The 20,845-nt window shown below is 41.0% G+C and overlaps 5 protein-coding genes across 5 annotated transcripts in view; 1 reads left to right on the top strand and 4 right to left on the bottom strand. All coding sequences in view use genetic code 11, as the record gives it.

The window, feature by feature from the left end:
- Positions 1-1,111: 1,111 nt before the first annotated feature.
- EGR_00951 (hypothetical protein) lies at positions 1,112-2,043 on the bottom strand (the record flags this gene model as incomplete). The annotated part of the gene is made up of 3 exons (XM_024490200.1): positions 1,112-1,325; positions 1,624-1,861; positions 2,004-2,043. 3 exons carry the CDS (start codon positions 2,041-2,043, stop codon positions 1,112-1,114), a joined length of 492 nt encoding a protein of 163 aa, XP_024355603.1.
- A 695-nt stretch (positions 2,044-2,738) lies between these two features.
- Positions 2,739-4,768, top strand: EGR_00952 (hypothetical protein; the record flags this gene model as incomplete). The annotated part of the gene is made up of 5 exons (XM_024490201.1): positions 2,739-2,873; positions 2,911-3,142; positions 3,431-4,152; positions 4,221-4,532; positions 4,613-4,768. 5 exons carry the CDS (start codon positions 2,739-2,741, stop codon positions 4,766-4,768), a joined length of 1,557 nt encoding a protein of 518 aa, XP_024355604.1.
- Positions 4,769-5,065: 297 nt separating this feature from the next.
- Positions 5,066-6,167, bottom strand: EGR_00953 (Ras-related protein Rab-4B; the record flags this gene model as incomplete). Its single annotated transcript, XM_024490202.1, has 3 exons — positions 5,066-5,088; positions 5,439-5,676; positions 5,775-6,167. 3 exons carry the CDS (start codon positions 6,165-6,167, stop codon positions 5,066-5,068), a joined length of 654 nt encoding a protein of 217 aa, XP_024355605.1.
- A 2,825-nt stretch (positions 6,168-8,992) lies between these two features.
- On the bottom strand, positions 8,993-10,979 carry EGR_00954 (DNA-binding protein D-ETS-4; the record flags this gene model as incomplete). The annotated part of the gene is made up of 3 exons (XM_024490203.1): positions 8,993-9,119; positions 9,549-10,245; positions 10,457-10,979. The coding sequence occupies 3 exons, from the start codon at positions 10,977-10,979 to the stop codon at positions 8,993-8,995; spliced, it is 1,347 nt and encodes a 448-aa protein (XP_024355606.1).
- A 6,665-nt stretch (positions 10,980-17,644) lies between these two features.
- EGR_00955 (hypothetical protein) overlaps positions 17,645-20,845 on the bottom strand; it is a gene marked incomplete at both ends in the record, with an annotated part of 5,880 nt that continues 2,679 nt past the window's right edge. Inside the window, 2 exons of the mRNA XM_024490204.1 lie at positions 17,645-17,746; positions 19,218-19,295. Of these exons, the coding sequence (XP_024355607.1) occupies positions 17,645-17,746; positions 19,218-19,295 (180 nt within the window). The remainder of the gene's footprint in view (positions 17,747-19,217; positions 19,296-20,845) is intronic.

The raw sequence follows: 20,845 nt of genomic DNA on the forward strand, positions 1-20,845 counted from the left end.
CCACATGTAGGAACACTCTATTTAACAAATTCATTTGGTTCAAGGGAAGTTTTAAGAAAATTAAGGACGTGTCATTCATTAAACTACTACCATTGCTACTTCTGGATTCATTGTAGATCGCGCAATAAGACTACACCGATAGGGTAGAATATAAGGGATAAAACAAAACTAATGCAGAAGAAAACTATGGAAGACCATCTGAAGAATATGGGGATTTAACAAAACGCTACAAGGAGTAACTTGACAACGAAGAAACAAGTGACTATTGGGAAGGAACATCAGAATATTGCGAGGATAATAACGAGAGGAATCAAGCGAGTACAAGGGAACATGTAAAAACACCTACAACAATCGCACCAACTGCCATGGGGTGGTAACTCAAGAGCCTATCACAAAATTTCCAGCACAATCAAAAGGGTGGAATCACCTGGATTAACAACTGAGGAGGCGGCAACACACGAGTGTACAAGTTGAACTACCGTGAAAGCGGCATCCGGTGAATTTAATGCATCGACTGCCGAAGGTAGCAACCGATTGACTCGCCATGTTCTAACCTTGCTCAATATTTGGACAGCTTGTATCCCCTCCCCAATTTGTACTATCTTCCCATACTAACATATCTTACTTAGAGCAACCCACCATGGTAGCGCTTTCGATAATAATTATCCCGTCAAATATGCAGTGCTCAATTGTCTAACGGGCATCCTTAGCCTAACTACTTATGCCTGGGTTCCCGAATGTGCTAATAAAAACATGCTTTTCTAGCAGAAAGATTTGAGATGTGCGTAATTTGGCAGAGAGTTACCACAATGGTAGAGTTGAGTAACACACGGTGATAATTGAGTGCATGAGTATGTGCAACAAAAAATCTATTGTAGCGCTGTTCCACATTAAACTGGATTGACGGCACCACGGCCCTGGAAAAAAAGTCGGAAAACAGGATGTAAGCACGGAATAACGTCGACAATTACATTCAACGATAGGATGCACAGAAGTAGACTGGACGAATCCCAAAGTCACTAGCGTACAAAAGAAGTCGAAGTAAATGCTCTCGCAAACGCATAGTAGGAGAAAGACAGGTGTGTAGGAGTTCTTAGGATGCTCTCCCTCCTTACATGAGGCTACAAGAACTCCGTCGACTGCAACAGGGAAGGCGTGAAAAAACGGAGCGTCGTTCGGTTATAACATGGGGGGGAACGAGGTCCAAGTCGGGATAATCGGTTACAGTAGTAGTCGGACGGTCCAAATTGTAACCGTCTCGTCGCAACACCTCAATCATCTCGTCGCCCGCCAAACTGGACATAAAGTGAGTATTGTAGATATCGCTAAAGGCAAATAAAGGTAATAGGGATAAAAATCAGGTTGACATTCAAAAGGGCATAACAGATTGTAAACCATAAGAGAAGTAGGTGTTAAACTACTGCCACTCATTTTAACTGGTACCAACTATACTAAGAAGTACGTATGTCAATTTGTAGTTAAAAGATAAAAAGAAGTTGTAAAACCAAGCGAAAGGTAAACGGAAATTGCACAAGTTTATTAAAAGGGTAAGAACGCGTCTGTATCAAAACGACAACAGGGCGCGCCTCTAAAAATAATCTAAATAAACCGGCTAAGACATACACAGATACTTCCTCATCAGAGCTTATTGAAATTAGGCGTTGTGACTGTTCATCTGAAAGCTGCTTTAGATACCTCCCCTCCTTGTCTCTAATGGGAACATTAAGCCGGTCCCTAGAGAGTAGATTGTAGCGTCGACCTCTGCTAGATAATCTGTCGTTTTGGAAAGCGGAAGTCTTCGAGGTCACTAGAGCTTCACCTAGCAAAACGGTGTAAGACAAGCACAAAGATACGCTTAGAACTCATTTTAATCGTGCACCAGGTACGACAACTCAAACTAAGGGTAATCACTCAAGAAGGGTTGTCTAGAACAAAATCGACCTGATTATAGTGAGATCTTTTCTGGTAAAAATGTGCTAAAAAAATTACTTTTGAAAATTTACGTATGAGATAGGCGTTATCATTCCAACTTACAACTTCCATCCACATTAGGGTGGTCATAATCCGAATAAAGACGGTCAAACGTATAAAATCAGAAAGTCGGAAAAGTCCATAACACATTATTCGACTTATTAATAGGTCGGATGTGGTAGCTAAGCGTGCTTAAACATGAACATTCATCAAATGTCGCACCTGCAATTTACTTTAGGCACTTTTCGACCTGCAAGCTTATATGTTTCATTCTTGACTTAGATCTTATCATTTAGTGAGATTTAGTGAGAATTTGACAAACTCTGGAATCAAGATACTTGTAATACAACTATTTCTGCTTAGCAACTTGGTAGTGTAATTATGAATACTTTTAAATAGGAACATAATAGCGCCTTCTGGTGTATGCGAGTCCATTATTAAGGATTTACAAACGTATATTAGTTTGCAGATAATAACAACCAATTATTTATGTTCCGTCAAGTGTAAATCTTTGTTAAGTACGCGATATTTAACGAGATAAAGAAACAAACCTCATAAGTCTTCTTACGTGACGAAAAGATTGCTGTGGCACAAAGTATTATATTGATGTGAATTCGTAAAAGAGCTTAATAAAAATGCTTCCATTACAAAGTCTTATTCTTAGGCCTTTCCGCATTTCCCTCAATCCCCGGCCATTTATTGACCAATGGAATTGACGACGCTCTATCCCAATTTGTCCCGCTGTGGTATGTGAAGATGTCGTGAAGATGGATGTTGAAGAGCCGTCATATCATGCATTTTTCTCTGACAATAAGTCGACAGACATAGTCTCGAAGATCGTTTTTAATATTATCCTGTTCGTCAGCATTGTTGTATGTATTTCTTGCCTAAACAGTTTTCGAGTAAGCATTCTTTCCCCGAATTTTCTTTATTGAGTAGGTGCGTTCTCGGTCACAGCGAAGTGTGAAATCGATTGGCATCTCTGATTTTCCAACTCTCTTTCTTCCTGTTTCTATAGGCAAACTCGGTTCATTGTCTACCCAAATCCCCGATTACACAACAGTATTATCACGCCTCGGTTCTCGAGTCGTTGTAGTTATCTCAAAATGGGCGCAAATCGAAGAATCCCGAGATGATTTGAAGCTTAGAAAATACTTTTCCCAATGCGACTGTAAAGTTTACTGATAAATCGTTCTTGGGTTTGGAGGCTAGATAGATTATCTATTCAGTTTATTAAAGTCGCCTGGGGGCATTTTTGCGTCTTTTTTTAAAACATCAGACAAAGTTTATACACAAATAAGGACCACTTTAAGGCAGTGGTTTAAGTAAGAACAGTTACGTATAGTGTATGGACTTGCTTGATAACCCTGAAGCTAGTAGTTTACGCCAGCGCCTTTTTCTGTTCAACGCGCACCCACCTAGCACGTCTGAGTTCAAGTATTCCTGCATCTATTGTTAGCTTCTTTCTCGCCGGAATGGAAGGGATTAATCTTTTCCGACCCATTCACAATGGAATACTCAAGGCTAAACGATTTCTTCGAGTTTGCCTCACAGGCTTTTCCTGCTAGCATCTTCATAGGCGCCTCTGATCGTGGCATACGGACCTTTTTGAGCACCGCGTCTAAGGAAATCACTCTCACTTCCGACAATTTAAACCGGCTCGTTCTTCACATACTCTTTGAAGCAATCATGCATTCTTCTTGGGGCGAACGAACTCAATGTGATACTCTGACTGAACTCAATGAACTCTCAAACGGCTTTTTCCATCTACACATCTTCGGTCATCTTCCAAGGCGTTTTCACGTTGGCGGAAGCGCGCTAACCCACGCAGTCGACCGGTTGGTTGAGCCTCTCGTTCTGTTTGAGTTGGGTCGAGGCACCAATATAAAATCAGAAACTCTTCTCTCCTATCTCTTGTGGATTAAACGCACTCTCAGCCTTTCCCAACCTCTTGATGACCAGAAGAGTGAGGATGTGGAGGCGTTTCTTACAAAAAAACATATCAATCACCTCCTGTTTGAAAGCTTTTTCCTCGGACACCACAGTCTCATACCGTGCCTCCGTACTCTTCTAGCAGCACTAACTGCTCGCCCTGGGTGGGGTCAGCAGCTACTGAGAGAACTCTCCGAACATCGAAGAAGTTGCCCTTACAGGTGCAGAAAACACACCGCTAATTTGACGGTTAGTAGCGAAAAGCGGGAGGCGACCAGTTCGAGCTGGGTGAGATTTTGGTGCACTTCTCTTTGCAGGAGGAATGCATCGACCTAGAAACGAGATGCCTCTCCTTCACAAAGGCACTATGTCTCGAGTCTCTGCGTTTCACCGTGGTAGGCTGGCCTCTCGGGTGTTTGCGTGAGGCCTTTCGAGATGGAGAGAGGTTTCTTGCGGACGACCTGGTCCTCCTCAACGAGCCTGCCGTGTTCCACGACCCAACCATCTGGTTCAAGGAATACCAGGTGGCCGCCTCCAGGGAACCCTTGCAACATGCCTTCGCACCGATGGAGAGACATGGAAGGCCCGACGCGAATTACCTCGCCTCCCGTGTGTTGCTTAGCTCGAAAGTATGCTTTCTGCCTCGGGCATTCCTTTTCCGTCTTCTTCTGGCAACCACTGCGCATCTCTTCACCTGGTGCTCTTTCAGGCAGGTCGAGGAGGAATTCGAGGAATTTCCAAATTTGCCTCTTTTCCTACCGCTAGATTCCTCGTTAATGCGTTGTGCCAACCTGTGCCAAAACGATGTCCGCAGATAACCAAGACGACACAATCATCTTCAACGACATATTGCGTATCTAAATAAGTGTTTTGAGGTATTTGAGACGTGGTCTTTAGTATCGACTGTCAACCCACGGCGTGCATCTGCACGTCCAAGAAAAGCGGGGAAAGGTGGTATTAAAATTTACTGGAAGGCACAGACCACAGCCGATAGATGGAACAGGCAAAATATAGTAATGAATGAAGAAAAGTATGCGAGGAAATTTAGAAGTGGTTGTTGTTCATATGGATAGTGATACGTTAGATAGTAAAGGAATGGGGCGCCTGACGCACGATTCAAGAAATTATTAAGGCCAATGGTGCGCGCTCGATTGGCCAAGGATTACACAACCAGATAAGATAAATCTAAAACGGAGATGGGTGAGAGCAGATCAACTACTAGGACAAGTGCATAGTGAGCCGCAATCGATTTCATCACTAGAATTGCCTAGAAAGGCGTCGAATGATTGTAGTAGTACCGAGTACTTAAGTAGGGGGGGGGGGGGGGTTCGGAACAATCAAGGATTCAGCCAAATCCCATAACTGCTTAGTGGGCCTAACGGTAGGGGGTGCTGCATATTGGCCTATCTGGGAAATTACCAATGGGTAAAAAGCGCTTTCTGATGAGCATCCTCAGTATTTTAATCTCCGGGATCAGCGTGGATCAAATTCATTACGAGAGGCTGGGAGCGCTTACTAAAAAGGACAAGCTTAACAGCCACCAGAACAGCTGACTCGATTCTGACTAGGGGGAGCACGATGAAGGTAACCCCCACCAGAACTCGAGGCGGGCAGGAACATGTCGGTGGACTGGGTAGCTTTAGCTCGTTCGAGAGCTGTCCGTGCAGCTGCGTAGAAGGCCTCCTGAATATTTTCCCCCAACTTAGCAGAAGTCTCGATGAAGTCGTGAACCCCATTGTCCCTGGCGAACTGACGAGCTTCTTCCTCGTTCACCTTCAAAAAGAGCAAAAATTTGCAACACCTCCTTGATCTAAATAGACAGTCAGACCATCGACATTAAACGACGTTTTCGACGACCAAATGAGGCTAACCTCTCGGCGTTCAGCAGCAAGATCAGATTTGTTGCCGACGAGAACGACTGCAAGGTCGGGCTTTGAAAGTTCACGCACACTGGAAATCCAATCGGCAACACGATTAAAGGACTCTCGACATGAAATATCGTATACGACAAGTGCACCGGCGGCGCCTCGATAGTAAGACCGAGTGACACACTGAAATCTTTCCTGGCCAGCGGTGTCCCATATTTGTAGCTTAAGAGATTCTCCACCTACTTGAATTACTTTCGTGCCGAATTCGACACCTATAGTGTGAAGCATATCCTCCTTAAAGGTGTCTTCAATAAAACGCCTCAATATACAGGTTTTGCCTGTGGAAGCGTCCCCAATAATAAGAAACTTCAACAAGTAGTCGTAGGAATCCACCATCAGGCCTCTCAGGCACTACACCAACACCGACAGGACCAACGGTGTGGAAGTCATTACCATCATCTACGTAGCCCCGATAAATTTTAAGCTTCAGATCTTACCTTTCTGCTTTTCGAATACTCCATTTCAAAACTTTGGTTTATAAGCTTGCAATAAAATGCCTTAGCATAATTCGAAAAATAAATTTGTTAAGGGATTTGATGCGCTGCAGAGTTCAAAATCACAACAGCTTGTCACCAATACCAAGAGGCAGCTTGGATTTTTACGCCTAACACTGTTTTTCTTTACTTCAAAACTTTGTTTGACCATGCAGTTATCTGTTTTTGGATACTTCGCTTCCTGCAGATCATGCTTCCGCCCAACAGCGCGACGTTGGGCCTATTGTATTAGAAATCCGACCCTTTTTAATATTATCCTTGTTATAAGATGGTGGTTTATCCCTCGGCATTGGTGAGGCGCCGCTTTTGTACTTTGAATTGGCCTCCTTGTACCTCGCTGGGCGGGTTGGCCTTCGGGCCATGCCGATAGCCCAGACACCTTCTCCGTGCTGAATATATATTCTGTTCGAGTATTGTGTCTTCCTTTGTCTTCAGGGAATCTCGGTAGGCCACAATTTGGTCTCGGGATGCTACGATTATTATATATCTTTAGAGCTTTTTGATTTCGTAGAAAGAGTCGCAGGGAAGAGTTGGGGCAGATGTATCTGCTCTTTGCCTGACGAATATCAAGGCAAGCAGCTTTGTGAATTAGATGGCATTAATACCATTAATTTCTCGCAAACCTTTCATACGCCAAATATTTAAGTAGATAAATATGGAGATGATTGCCTAAAAAAGCTTTTTAATAACAAAAATTTTGTTGCAGTTCCCCGGTGATTCCTGGGTTTGTAAAAATCCTGATTTTAAAGCAGCATATGTTTTGCTAACCTACTGAAAGGCTGATAGTCTTCCGGTAAAATCTCGAGGCCATGCTGTTGAGTGGAGGCGCAATGGCTGTGCTTTAATATCCCGCATAGCCTAACCGCTAAGTCAGTTTGTGTTTTTGATGCTTGTAATGCTATCGTAAACAATTTAACGTGACATCTGTCCATTATCATAGATTTCTCATTACAACTTAATTTCGTTATTGACATCCATCAGGTTATCTATATTTCAGTCGTTTTATTTAAGTACCGGATAGGTATGTCACTTGTAATTTGTAAATTAATTGCATTTATTGAAGGGTTTTAGTTACTCATCCTAAATTGTCCGATTTCTTCCGTGTGAATTGTGGTTAGAAATCATGGACAAATAAAGTTCTACTTAATATACATTGTCGGTCGCCGCTAATTAGATTAATTGTGCGGAACATTTAACACATCGTTATCATTGCAATGTTTGTACAGTAAAGCATTAGACATCCTGTTTATTTGTGCTTTTTATCCTCGCGGGCACTCTAGTCTTCTCGTCATATGCTTTTGATCTGCTTCCCGGAGCCTAGTAACGCTGGCGGTCTCTCAGTTCCTCTGTGTATTAGTATTGTACATTCTTCGTACTACTTTACCTTATTGCTGTATTTGGAAGTGATGGGGTGTTACGTTAATGGTAACAACCCAAAACCATAAATATTGTGCTTTTATTCCTGATTGGTAAATCTTAGTGTGATAGAAGAATGTTTCATTACATGGACGGATAAATTTGTGGAAACCCTCAATCATCAGGTTTAAGATTGCGGCCGCCTTTGGTAGCTGTTCCAATTCCGTGTTCTGCAAGAATGGCGCCGACAACGTGAGCGATAACAGGCTTGAACTACTTGGAAAAGTCTTACGTATCTGTCAACGGAACCTACCTGGAGATGTTAATTACATGGGCGAAAGATAGCTTCTTTGCTTCTCTCCTGGCCGAAAGGGACTCAAACAAATGGATGGACGACACTGAAACGAGAACAGCGGGGAGGAGGAATGGGTGCTAAATGTTGTCCTCGTGGGACTATCATAGATCATGTCTCTTGTCAGGTGGGTCTACTTTTCGGCAAGCTTTCTTATGAACAGCAATTAGTACACAAGATGTTCCTGTTGTACAGGATCGTTTGGTCTTGAGCATTATTAACGCTAGGCCGCTTTTTCCTTTTCGATACAGTTCATAGAGATGGCGAAACCCTGAATACAATGCAATTGCTCAGACGCATCAGTGCCGTTGAGATCAGATGCATCGTCACATGCAAAAAAGCTGAGTAATTCGCGTTTGTGGTCCGCGAGTTTTATAAACCACCGACTGGCGCGGAATTTGGCAAAGGGAAGTACTACAGACAGCAAAAAAGGAAAGAGGAGTCATATAGCGACTTGGTATTTTCTTCGACTGTGTTGAACCGCGCAGCCGCCTGGGTCTCCACTGGCTTTTCTTCCACTCTGGTATGGGTTTCGGTCCAGCCTAATAGTCTCCCGATTCTTCTGTACGCTAGTAATATATGATCTCCATACTATGGCTTATTACAACCTTGGCAAAGAATTGTGGCTCTACACTACCATTTAAGATACCCCATTCATATTTCTTGAAGAATAGTTGCATTTCATCCAGAGTACATACCTCGTACTTAGTCCAGCAGCCAAGATTTACCTGATTTGCATACCTATTGCTTCCTCAAGAATCACGGTTTTTCTTTATAGCAGTGTTCGTTACACTGGTAGCTTTCTCGTGGTTTGAACACGCTAGTCACGAAATTTCGGATAAACTGACTGGTTGCGTTTTATTAGCATCATCGTGGTGATAGTTGTAGTGAAGAAATTACAAAATATGTACACCAGACTTTATCGAATGATTGTGAAAAGAAGGCAGCAGAATGAGGGATTACGACGCTGAGGTGAAAACACTTTCGTAGGAATGATGTTGCTTCGACCACGCGACGAATGGCATGGAAAATTGAAAATGCAGCTGTTTGCGAGCCTTCCGGAGCACGCACTCCTTATAGTAGAACCTGTAAAATGCACACTCAATCTAGAACCTTTGCAAATTTACTTCATTTTATTTGATACACGAAGTAACGCAAATGGAATGCTGGCATTTTAATTACCGAAAAACTGAAAGTATTTTACTCGTGCTTCTATTTGGATGGCTGTGCAATTTCTACCCACGTCCTCCTAAAAATAGTGACTATTTAAGTAGTACTTAGAGGAGTGAATGATCATATGTGTCGCGTCTGTTCAGTGCGCTGTTGGATCACCCTGGAATACCGTTTGAACTATGTGTATAATACAAACAATATTTAACAGAAATTCCTTTCGGGCATTCTTAATTATAATTTTTTAAGGGGTTTCTCCAGTCTCGAATTCGTTATGGTACTTCATATGAATCAGGCTAGTCATCTCAATGTAAGTAAGCTCTTTCTTAACATCGGAAGTCTTACCGCATAGCACGAGCCATCTTCTCGTAGTCCATTCTCTCGTTGCCACGATAGAGGCCCCACTCTTTGGCAGCTTTCTGTGTATCTGTCACCCGGAACACGCCCGCCGACCGATTGACCCACTTGAAGGCTGATGCCGTCTCGCCGACTGGCCTCGCATCTAGCGAGCGCAGAATGAACTCCCACAGCTCTAGTTGCCTTCGACTGCGTCCAACACTACCGCTGCCACCATCTGGACCCCTTGAATAGAGGCGTTGGAACACCGAACCTGACCGTTGTGGCCACCAAGGCTCCGTGTAATCGATTTTCGATGACTGGGTGTGCCGCAAATGTAGAGATGTGTGTGGTCGAGGAGAGGATTTTGCTGCCTTCTTTACAGGCGGTTGATTAACATCCTCTTCATCACTGTCATCAAGAGCAGAAGAACAAAGGTCCTCCACCACTTCTACACGTCCCTCAATGAACATGCGACTGCGGTTCCGATGGGGGGATGCCCCCTCGCTATGATCTTCCTCACCTTCGGAACCAGTCTCTGTGCTCTCAGAGTCCGTAAAAGGTGCAAAATTTCGTCGGAATTCGAGAGAGTTTAAAACTTTTTTTCGAAGTCGCCGCTGTGTCCGTCGGTATGGGAGGCGGCCTGTCCGAGCATTTGATATTCGTGTTTGAGCAAGAAGGTGGCCTGCATCTTCCGCCGTGAGAGCTAAAACATTAAATAAGCATTGCATAGTTTATCCGTCTAAGTGTACAGTATTGCCGAATTCTCCATCTATTAAACGATTAAGTCCACAATATCCGACCTTGAAAATCGGGTCATTGATGAAGTAATAAACATCAAAAACGTATCTACCCAGCCTTGACGTTTCCATTCTGGCCACGTGGGCACCATCTACGACTTAACATTTCCGTAATACCTGGCAGTTCCAGCGCAGCCGTCCAGGCATTGTCGGCACTGGCAAGTTGTTCCTCCAATCCATCAGAGGTGGAAGTAGCCTCAGTCTCATCAAAACCTTGAAGCGAATCGGTACCGAGAAGTGCAGTTTTCTTGGTTTGATATTGGTCTGGAAGAATTGGCAGTAGTGCTAATTTTGCTGATGTTAAAGGACACTCGCAAGTCACGTCACTTTGCCACAAGCTGTTCACAGGGTCGTCAAAGACGTTCCCCTTCCTTTCAGATGAAGCTGGAAGAAGGCGCCTTTCTGAATCGTTTTTCCATGGAGATAGAGGTGGAGTTGAATCAGAAGGAGTGTTTGATGCCCCTCGGAGCAAGGAATCCAAGCTACTTGTTGATTTTGTGGATCCAGGAGACGTAGGCTTGAGTTCACAAAAGGGAGGCTCTAAGAAGCTGGATGATTCCGTCCAAAAGGGGTCGATAAGACTGTCCATTGCTCCTGAGGCGAAGCCACTTCCACAGAGGCTAAAGCCAATTTCTGTCATCACAAGGTCTAAAGAGAACGTGTATCAATGGCCTACTATAATGTGCAGTCGTTAAGCAGCTCAAATTGCCAGATAGAACCTGCAATGCGGGTTGTAGTCGTTTGGACATCTACCAAATCTCAAGAAGAATTTGGACAGTACAACAACAGGCAAACTGACTGAAAAAATGTGTTACGATTTACTGAAATATCAATTACTAATTCACTAATGCAGAAGCCTGTTTTAGTAGGACGCTGACGTGAAAAACCAAAGTTGGCCGTCAGAATATAGTGGGTGTTAATATTTTTCTTCACAAAACCAAATAAAATTGTAAGTTTTGATTCGTACTTTACAAATATTTCAGACAGCTTTAAAATAAGCGTAAAAGACGTTTGATAAGTGATTTCTAAACATGTCCATTCGGAAATTTAGTAATCAGACTAGTATCATTCGAGCACATTAGGGACAGACATCAATTGACAAATATATGCTTAAATATTCAGTTTAATGTTATTTATGTAGAGAATTAATATCAAAAATGAATTCTCATTTAAAAGAGTTTGTCTGTGGATTTATTGGTAAGGGCCAATTTAATGACCAGGACGCTCTACACCCATTAACTTCGGCCACACCTGCTGAACGCGACTGCTCATCCAAATTGTCCATCGATGTGGGTGTGGGTGAGTCAGGAAAGTGAGAAATATGGTGGCGCCTGGTTCACCATGGCCTTGGTTCCCATACTCCTTCTCAGCAAGTCCAAGCCAGCGGTTTCTCACGTTCAATGAATCATTTCTGTTGCACGCACTTAAATAAGGCTCGCACAATTATTTGCAAAGGATATCGGCTGCATTGCTCCCCAAAACAGCTCGCGACAAGGCGCGAAACCGCGATCCCACAGCAGATTACAGAATTTGTAACAAGCATGTGAGCGCGCAGACGCTTAGTGAATTCACATTGCGTCTTATTTTAATTGAGAAAGTTCTAACATTATAGCATGGATTAAAATGCTGAAGACTACTGCATTGTTAAACGAAACAATTTCGGACATAAAGTCTAACAAGCCCAAAATTACGTATTTTTGCCATGCATTTAGCCATACTCAGTGTTGGCTGCCGCTGTGGTGGGCTAAAGTCTGCAAACACCCAAATTTGTTGGGGTGCGTATGCACGGATGAATAAATCTTTTGTCGCCAAGGTGGCAGAAAAGTTAGGTTTTGTGGACTTTGAACGTTCGAGGTGCAAATGCACCACTTGCACGATTCTAACAGTAAGAAAATCAAATTAAAAAAACCGGCATTTGGTGTACTCTTTATGCTGTCACTCAGAGACAGTTGAGACTGGATGAGTAAAAGCGTGTTGGCTTTATGCAATCTGGTACGGCATGTAAATCATCGAAGGCTGATTTATGAGCTTAATGTAAATTATGTGTTGCACTAGATTCTCCCGCACCTCAAACGCAGCTCTAGGCACGTACTTGATTCCATGGAATGCGCAAACGTTGCAGCTTTGTCCAGTTACGGCTCGTTCGTGCACGTTTTTGGGCGTGTGTACAAAACTTGTGTGAGTAATTTACCATTGACGGATGTTTTTGTACTCGTGGTTTGATTAGTGAATGAACTAGTGCGAAAACGACCAGATAAATCGGAAAATGATGGGTGAGTACCCCTAGCGTCCAAGGCATTGCTGAGAACAATCTATTGGAATTATAAATCATTTATCTCATTATTCTGTCTCCAATTCAGTACTTCTCCTGATAATGATGAGCAAAGGATCAGAAATTTTATTAATGACGCTTTATTTATAGAACTGTCTTAAGTGGGCACAATTTCCCAGAACTAATGACATTCGCTTTATTCACCTTTACGGTGAGATACTATGCCTAAAACTGAACTACAATGTGAAAATACATATTCTCTCTAACGGTAGTGTAGTTTAGAGGCTTCGAAACTTAAGGCGGCTCTTGGAAACTTTAGCAAAAGACTGAGAAGAGATTTTCACACACGCAAACTATAGGAGGGGCTGTTTGCGTGAAGGTGTAGGAGATACGTACATGCGTAGGCACGTAGGAATGAGTGAATGAACGCATGTGTGCATTTAGATAAGGCGACAACAGCGAACAAACGTGCACAACTGAGCCAGTTGGTGGTGGATGGCTGGGCACGCCAAAATACGCGTGCCTGTGAGGTGTCACGGAAGGCTAACAATTCGTCCTCGTATTTACGCAAGAAGAGGGACATTTGGGTAACGAATCCATGAATAGATCTTCACGTGAAAGATTTCTACTTAAACGAGCCTTCAACACATATTGAAGACGAATTTAACAACTGTTGATGGTGGCTAAATACTTTACTAAGAGGTTACGTTCGTGTCTTAAAACAGAAAACAATGTGCCTGAATTATTTTTTGCTATCTAAAACCAAAAAAGAAATCCCAAAATTGATGCTGCCCGGGAATTAGCATTTTCATCGCCTTTTTCTGAAAGTAAATTAGAAAGATGTAGACTCCTGGCTTCCGAGTGGGAATGATGGGTGCTTGAGAAAGTGAAGGAAGTGTTAAATCTGGAAGGTCACGGCACTTCCTGCCACCGTTTCTGGGAGAACAGCGGTTTCCACAGAGAGAAAAGTAGTTTTGGTCTTCGAACTGAGTAATGTGCAAAATAACCGGAGAACGAATACTGAAATGACAGCTTTTTGATAGCGTGAAAAATATGCTAGGCCCCATGTCTCGCCGGCTAAAATTGCTTTCATTGGAGGTCACTATATCAAAAGTGAAGCCCTTCTGTCGAAACATAAGTTCATGAAAATAATTGGCTTCGTAAACAAATATAATGCTTTATTTCATCATCCTTCACATGAAAATATCCTGTCACAGCATTTCCTTAAACAAAAATGTCCGCTGAAACTAATGCAAAGCTGATTAATAACTGTTTTAAAAGCAATTGATTCTGATTTACAAGGAAGGCAGTGGGTGAAGAGGTGGTACTTCTGCATGACTTCTCTTACAATAATAAAGCTTGTGAATGGCTTCCCGGTTAATATTATGGTCTGACGAAATAGTGATGAATTCGAGATTTTCACACGGCCTTATTCATACCATGAATTGAATTGAATACTACTTTTTTTAATTATCGAAGTGACACGAAAATGTTTTGGTTTAATAATATAGGGTGAAACTTCACTTTGACAAAGAGTCAAATGGAGAGCTTCCAATTTTTCGTATCGGTTAATACTTTATTGTAAGTTACTCATTAAAAAATTCGAAGTAACACTGATGAATGCATAAAAATTTTGTGAATAAGACATTTCATTAAATATGTGGTGAAGAATCATATTACAATAGCATTCATATCGAGTCAACTTATAATTAGGAGTAATTCTACAATTGTACTTTATTAAATATCGGAAATTTTATGCATGAACTAAACCCTTAAAAATGAAAACACTTACTGAATTAAGAACAGCATAAAGCTAAGCTAGCAAGATGCGATTTTGCTGGTTGTTTTTAAAGATGTTAATTTGAGTTTTGCATAAGAAATTGGGTGAAGTTAATGAGTGGTTATAACAAATCACGACTCCACACATTAATTGGTTGCAGTCTGACTCATGTTAAGCATGCAGGTAGTGACCTCATATGTAATTAATGTTTTTCGAAAAAAAATTGACCCAGTTTTCTCCCTTCTAAACCATATGAATAATCATTTCACTAGGTAGGAATTTGAACCTTAGGGCACCGTATTTGAACTGACATTGACACTTTCGCAGGACTTTGATGTTTGCAACGGTGGATAGATTTAAACTCCAAAAGAGCCAGATATCAACGGTATACATCTGGCTTGTGTAATTAGCACATAGCATGTGCTAGAAAACAGCATTAAGAATCGGTATTTAGGAAGCGTGCTCTTTGTAAACAGATCAGTAAGGTAGATCTACTCACTTTATATTTTACTCCCTTCCTTTGTTTGAAGGCAGGCGATCCCAAACTGCTGTGTAGACTGTGTTACAGAAGGATTAGACCTCAGCACAGCACGTCGCCGTGCGCGATTGAAGGTGGCAACCAATCGCTTCTGGGTGGTGAGTTGCCGTTGTCTGATTGGTGCACCTTGGCCTCTAGAGCCTAACTATTGGTCGATTAGCACACAGCGTTGACGTTGACTGGCTACTCCAAATAGGGAATTAGAAATAGGCCTTGCTCTTGTTGCTAAGTCTGTTGCTTCCTCCCTGACTCATAGTAGAGGGCGTGGTTATTTTTGGTGGTCGTCGTAGCAACTGTAAACTAAGACCTAAAATCGAGCTAGTAGGGAGTTGAATAGGGAAGGAATGTGAGTTTGAAAACAAATTAAACAGCTGCAGAAAGATTCTTGAAATATAACATTTATTGAGGGAGTCGCGGTTACAGCCTTCATCAATTCTCAAAGGGACAAAATGGTTGTAAAGTCCGTTTTTATAAAGCGTCTTATCTCTATAAACATTAAACCTAGCCCTGGTCACTTCCATTTCAACCTTGGCCGAAATCTTTTTGGTCTTCTTCAAGTCAACAACTCCATCTATAGTCCTCCGTAACTACACACACAAAAGGTATGGTATTAAAGGGCTAAAGTGGTGGCTTAGAAGTGTGGGTTGGGTGGGGAGTGGTTTGTTTAGGGAGACAAAGTATGAAACCTTCCTTTTTTAACGTTGAAATACAAAAACTAATCCTCAGCGCAAGTCAATCAACAAGTAATCCAGAAATGGCGAGATTCTACTTTAAGTTGATACTCCTTAAGGTTTTATGTCATTAGCCCCTGACGTGTGCAGACGAGAATACCATTTGATGCATTAATGGATGATTTATTTCATCAACAACGTCTTTAACCACCACAATAAGTTCACAACAGGTTTATGTTAAAATGGTATCAATGTAGATACGTGATTCTTCGTTGTCAAGAGTAGAGGGTCTTTCTGATCAAATTGCGGCATCATTAAGGGAGTCATTGGCAGGATAACAATTTTTAACCGTTTCTGAGCAATACTTTCGGGTCCCACATACCGCTTCTTTTCAAGATGTTACACAAATTTATGAGAAATTCCTGCAGCTTTAAGACCGCGCTTAACTTTGTAAGGCCGACAACTTCGAACCACATTAAGTTAGCCGAGATTCTATGCTGCGTTGGGTCAAAGTAACAGTGAAATTGTACAGAGCACAATAGTAACTACCGAAAGTTTGACACGCATAGCCAACTCCATGAATTTTAAAAGTCTTTACAAGTCACAACGGCATTGTAGGGAGTTATGCCCGAAACCTCACGAACTTTTTAGTCACCTGATACAGAAGTATTTTGCGAGCCCCAAATAAACAGTATTAAACTAGCGGAGGAGCGATGATTGACATTCTTCACAATTACAATAATCTCATGGCATTTAAAATGTCTTATAAACTTATGGTACAGGTGAAACAATTGTCTTAAATAGTGGACTGGATGTGCAGAACAGGCAGTTTCTAGATCTTGGGCATTATCAACCCCAGGTATATCTATCATTTTAAGTACAATTAAGGCATATTTTTGAGAAACGTTTAAACTCAACACTCGATGGGCGGTGTCCAGTATAGCTATTAACAAACCATTTTGAGTATATCACCTAACTCATTTACACTTATCTTTAGTAAAAACTGCCTAACATCCTATCGTTTCACAGCAACTATGTGGTCAACTTTATGCACGATTTGGGTTATTTCCGTTTTTGTTCACACGGTAACGGAATATGCTTTCGAGAAATAGAGTTAAGTTTAGTGATATCATCGGAGAAAGTCATTCATACCGGAAGTTAGTGAAATGTCCTTACGAAAACAGTCAAAGAAATGTTACGAGACTCCATTGCCATGGTGCGTTTACGAATTCGGAAGACTATACGAGTGAATAATTATTGATGAAAGCTCTTCTAACTAAGCTGAAGACATTTAAATCGCATTTTGGGGAAAAAAATGCTTAAATATACTTACAATTACAGTGAAATAATGATGTGGCAATGCGGTTTCTAGGCATGCCAATTTGTCTCGAAGGAGACTTTTCTCTGATTCACTTCTATAACTTCGTCCTTTGTTAATATGAAAAAAATGATCGTTTGGCTATTTGGGGATATTCGAAAAATTTATGGATTTCATTTATCATTTATTAAACTGATCAACCAAAAGTGTGCCGTTTTCTCTTTCTCACTCAATATCCGTAGCGCATTCATGATAATAAGTACTTTGGTAGTAACTCCTTCGACAAAGCCACGTAGCCCTCATGAATGAGATGCTATTAATCATAAAATAACACTGACACCTACCAACATTTATTATTAAAACAGAAAACGTGTTTCAAATTTCGCGCAATATTTCAAACTTCTCCTCTTCAATCGGTCTTCGCGCTAGTAATTCGGAAGCAACGTCTCGTGTGTAAGTCATACCCAAGCAATAGGTGTATCAGCCGACAGGTGAGTCATTGAGAAGGAGTGCCTGAGAGTAGAAATGACTAAAAGAATGGACGGGTGAATGGACTATGGACAGGGCTGCGGCTGCTGCCTGCAGTCGCCGCTCCATATCCACTTCCTGCACCGCCCTACCTCATGAATTCTTCCGAAACTACCCCTAAAAAGACTGATCTGGATTGTACGAAACACGACTAATTTTTTGGTCATCATTTTACACAAGAAACGGCATCATGGGAGGTTAGGTTATAAAAGGCGAAGCCATTCTTTGTGTTTCAGCTTCGTGAGTGTGTAGAATTCTGGCGAGTTCCACATCCAGTGCGCTGATATGCTTCGACGGAAACTAAAAAATGTCAAATATAACGGAAGTGTGTAATCAAATAAACATATGGCGGAACCGAAAATCGGTCCTTTTGTCAAACGCAAGGACGTACCAAAAATAATTCAACAAGGTATATGATGAACTGTTAATTGTTGAGTCCATATATCAGCACTGATTGTCCTATCGGCCATTCAAAGCGGCTATTCTCACAGGGATGCAAATGTTAGCCGATCAGCAAATTTTACACTCATGGGCAAAACGGGTGCCTTAAGTCAATATGCGATTATGAAACAAACAAACATACACACACACACATCCAACTGTACATACCTATACTCAATCACATATGCACATACTTTTAAAGTTTCTACATGCGTATAATACAATTTGAGGGACTTTTTTGTCAACTTAAAAAGTGGTATTCATAAACTTCGCGCATTGGCTTTTCCACTTGATTTAGTCAAACAGGTTTACCGAACTGACGCCAGGACTGTGATTAAACACTTGGTATTTAGTTTGAATTCTGTAAATGCATTCGTCCGTCACATGCAGCATTAGATCGTGCTACAAAAGCATCGATAGCCGTGCTCAGACGTGATGCATACCGCCTATTTTCTGTTAGTTAATAAACATGTGAAAAATAGTTTATTTCTCATCCTCAAGATAAAGATGCCAATAAACAATGTTATTGAAAACTTCAACAAATATTCCATTGGCTCTTTGAGATGAGGGTTGTTCTATTTAAAGAATAATACCATGCAACGAAAGTAGATTCAAACATTCAAAGCGTTCTTGTCATGCACGATGGATCTCTACATTTGTTTAAATCCACATTTTTAAAACAAAGCAATGAGTTGTTCAGTGTTATTATGCCAACTAGTTAAAAAAGGGGAAGGCAAACTATAAATTAAAAGTACAACCTTGCGAAGATCTCTGCTACACTGATTTTTTTTAAAACCATAATCTACAGCTGCTTGTGCACTATAAAAGTTGGCAAAATTCCTTAAAGACTGCATTACAAATGAGGCTAATGAAGGGAGTTGTACATGTGTATGTGGGTAGACAATTTGATATTAAAGCAGTGGTTACGTAATGGCAGATCCTTTGCGGAAGTAAACTCCAATATTGTATCAAACCAAGTCTCGTTAAAAAAGACTGACGCATAAAACTATTTTGCTATTAGCAAAATATCACCCCCTCCGTCTAGACTTCCCATTGGAACTGATGAACTTATGGAGTTGATATTAGATTCAGTACCAACAAAAAAGGTTATTCGAAGAGCTTCTTAAATGAAATATATTTAGTGAATCTTATGTCAAAAAGCGCTAAAATAATAGAAACTTTTACGTCAACGACAAAACGCATGCCAGATTCCATGTAGACATGATGTACACTTTCACTGCAAAATAATTCTCTGTGCAAGAGCATAGAAAAGCCAATGAATGGTTTCTACAATTCATAATAGTTTGATGCTCTTTTCAAGCAATTTTACCTTCTGGCGTGCTTCCAATATCCCTTTTTTGTCACGTACTAGATTAGCAGCTGCAACTGTTTTCGAGTATTCTATCATCTGTAAAGTAAAAAAAGGAGTTTTTTCTTTGAACGAATTTCTCTCAAATCATGACTTTAGCAACGCACAATCTCACGTTTGCTTTTCCTCCTCTCTCTATCCGCATTTGCCGGATTATTTTGAAATCCTTTCTTATTCAATAAGACTTTCTTTTTCGCCTGGATCTTAGGATCTATCGGTTGGCCTTCCATCGAATCATAAGTGGTCTTGAAAGCTTCATAACAAATTGTTTCACTTCTTGAAGACCGAACATCTTTACATCGCTACAGGCAAAGTAGCCCAGTTATTGATGTTACTTACTTTGTATAGGTATGTAGTGCATTTTGTCACTCACCTGTGTGAGAAACGAATCGGGACAACAATTTGTCATCTGGCTCTTGGTCTCAGTTTGGTAGTGTTTATTCAAGACCTTGAAATTGATTATTTTCACCGGACGCCGCGGAACGTTGGGCTCTGACAATGGAATATGTACATTTTTCTGTGGTTGCAAGCATTGACTGGCAATCTGTTCAGTCTTCCCTTGCAAATTTTCCCCCTCGAAGTTATTTGCCTGGTACAAATCCATTCTCTGTTCATGCGACAGCTGCTCCAGTTCAACCTCCCACGTGAAACAAAAAAGCAGACACGTTATTATAAAATAACCATACTTCTGTAGGAACTCGAAATGTTTGGCCCTCTTTACTGTTAAGTAAATTAAGCTTAAAAAGTGATTGCGTAATGTAACCTTAACTACCATATTTTCATTTCATTTCTTTCTTTAAAGATTATGATACATACTTTTAAGGAATTATTTGCTTTTGCAGGGAATTTAATGAGCTAGTGTAGTTTATGACATTAGTGAATTGTCGTCGCACTAGAGATGAAAATGGCATTCAGTTAAAATATCAAATTTTATTCAAGTGAAATAAAGAAAGAAGGCAAGAACAGTCCATCGTCTAAGCTCTTGTTACCTTTTTATTGCAAATTCATACAGTTATGCAACTAGTAACACAATAAGTATTACAATATCAATGGTACTCATAACTTTACAAACAATCAGCCATTACTTTTCATTTAAAGCTTTTCATATTAAGCGTTGGAGCATTTTACAGACAAGTTTAGGATAGACATACTATTGGGTTTACATATTGTGAGTTTGTTGAAATCAATTGGTTTCCCAAATCTGTTCGTCCACTGCTTGACCAAAACTCCACAAACGTCTTCATCATTGGTTTCATTCTAAATTCGAGGAAATTGCTTGAAGAGTCCAGTCAATTAAGATGTGCAAATTAAAATGATTGGCGGACACCAATAATATCGATGATGGACGTAATTGCCTTACAGTCTTCATGTCAGTTTTGCATGAGTCTGATCAATCATCTGAACGTCAAGTCTTCCACATTGTTGTTACCGCCCTATTCCATATATTTGTAGACTCAGAAGTAAAAAACCTTCAAAATTTCCTTATTTTTAGACGATGCAACATAATTTCAAATTGTTAAGGGATTATTGCCATAAGTTGGTTGTATAACTCCCAGTGCATATGCTACGGATGGGGGAATTAATGATGT

The sequence above is a fragment of the Echinococcus granulosus genome (assembly GCF_000524195.1).
Source record: "Echinococcus granulosus chromosome Unknown EG_S00003, whole genome shotgun sequence".
Taxonomy (NCBI): Eukaryota; Metazoa; Platyhelminthes; class Cestoda; order Cyclophyllidea; family Taeniidae; genus Echinococcus; species Echinococcus granulosus.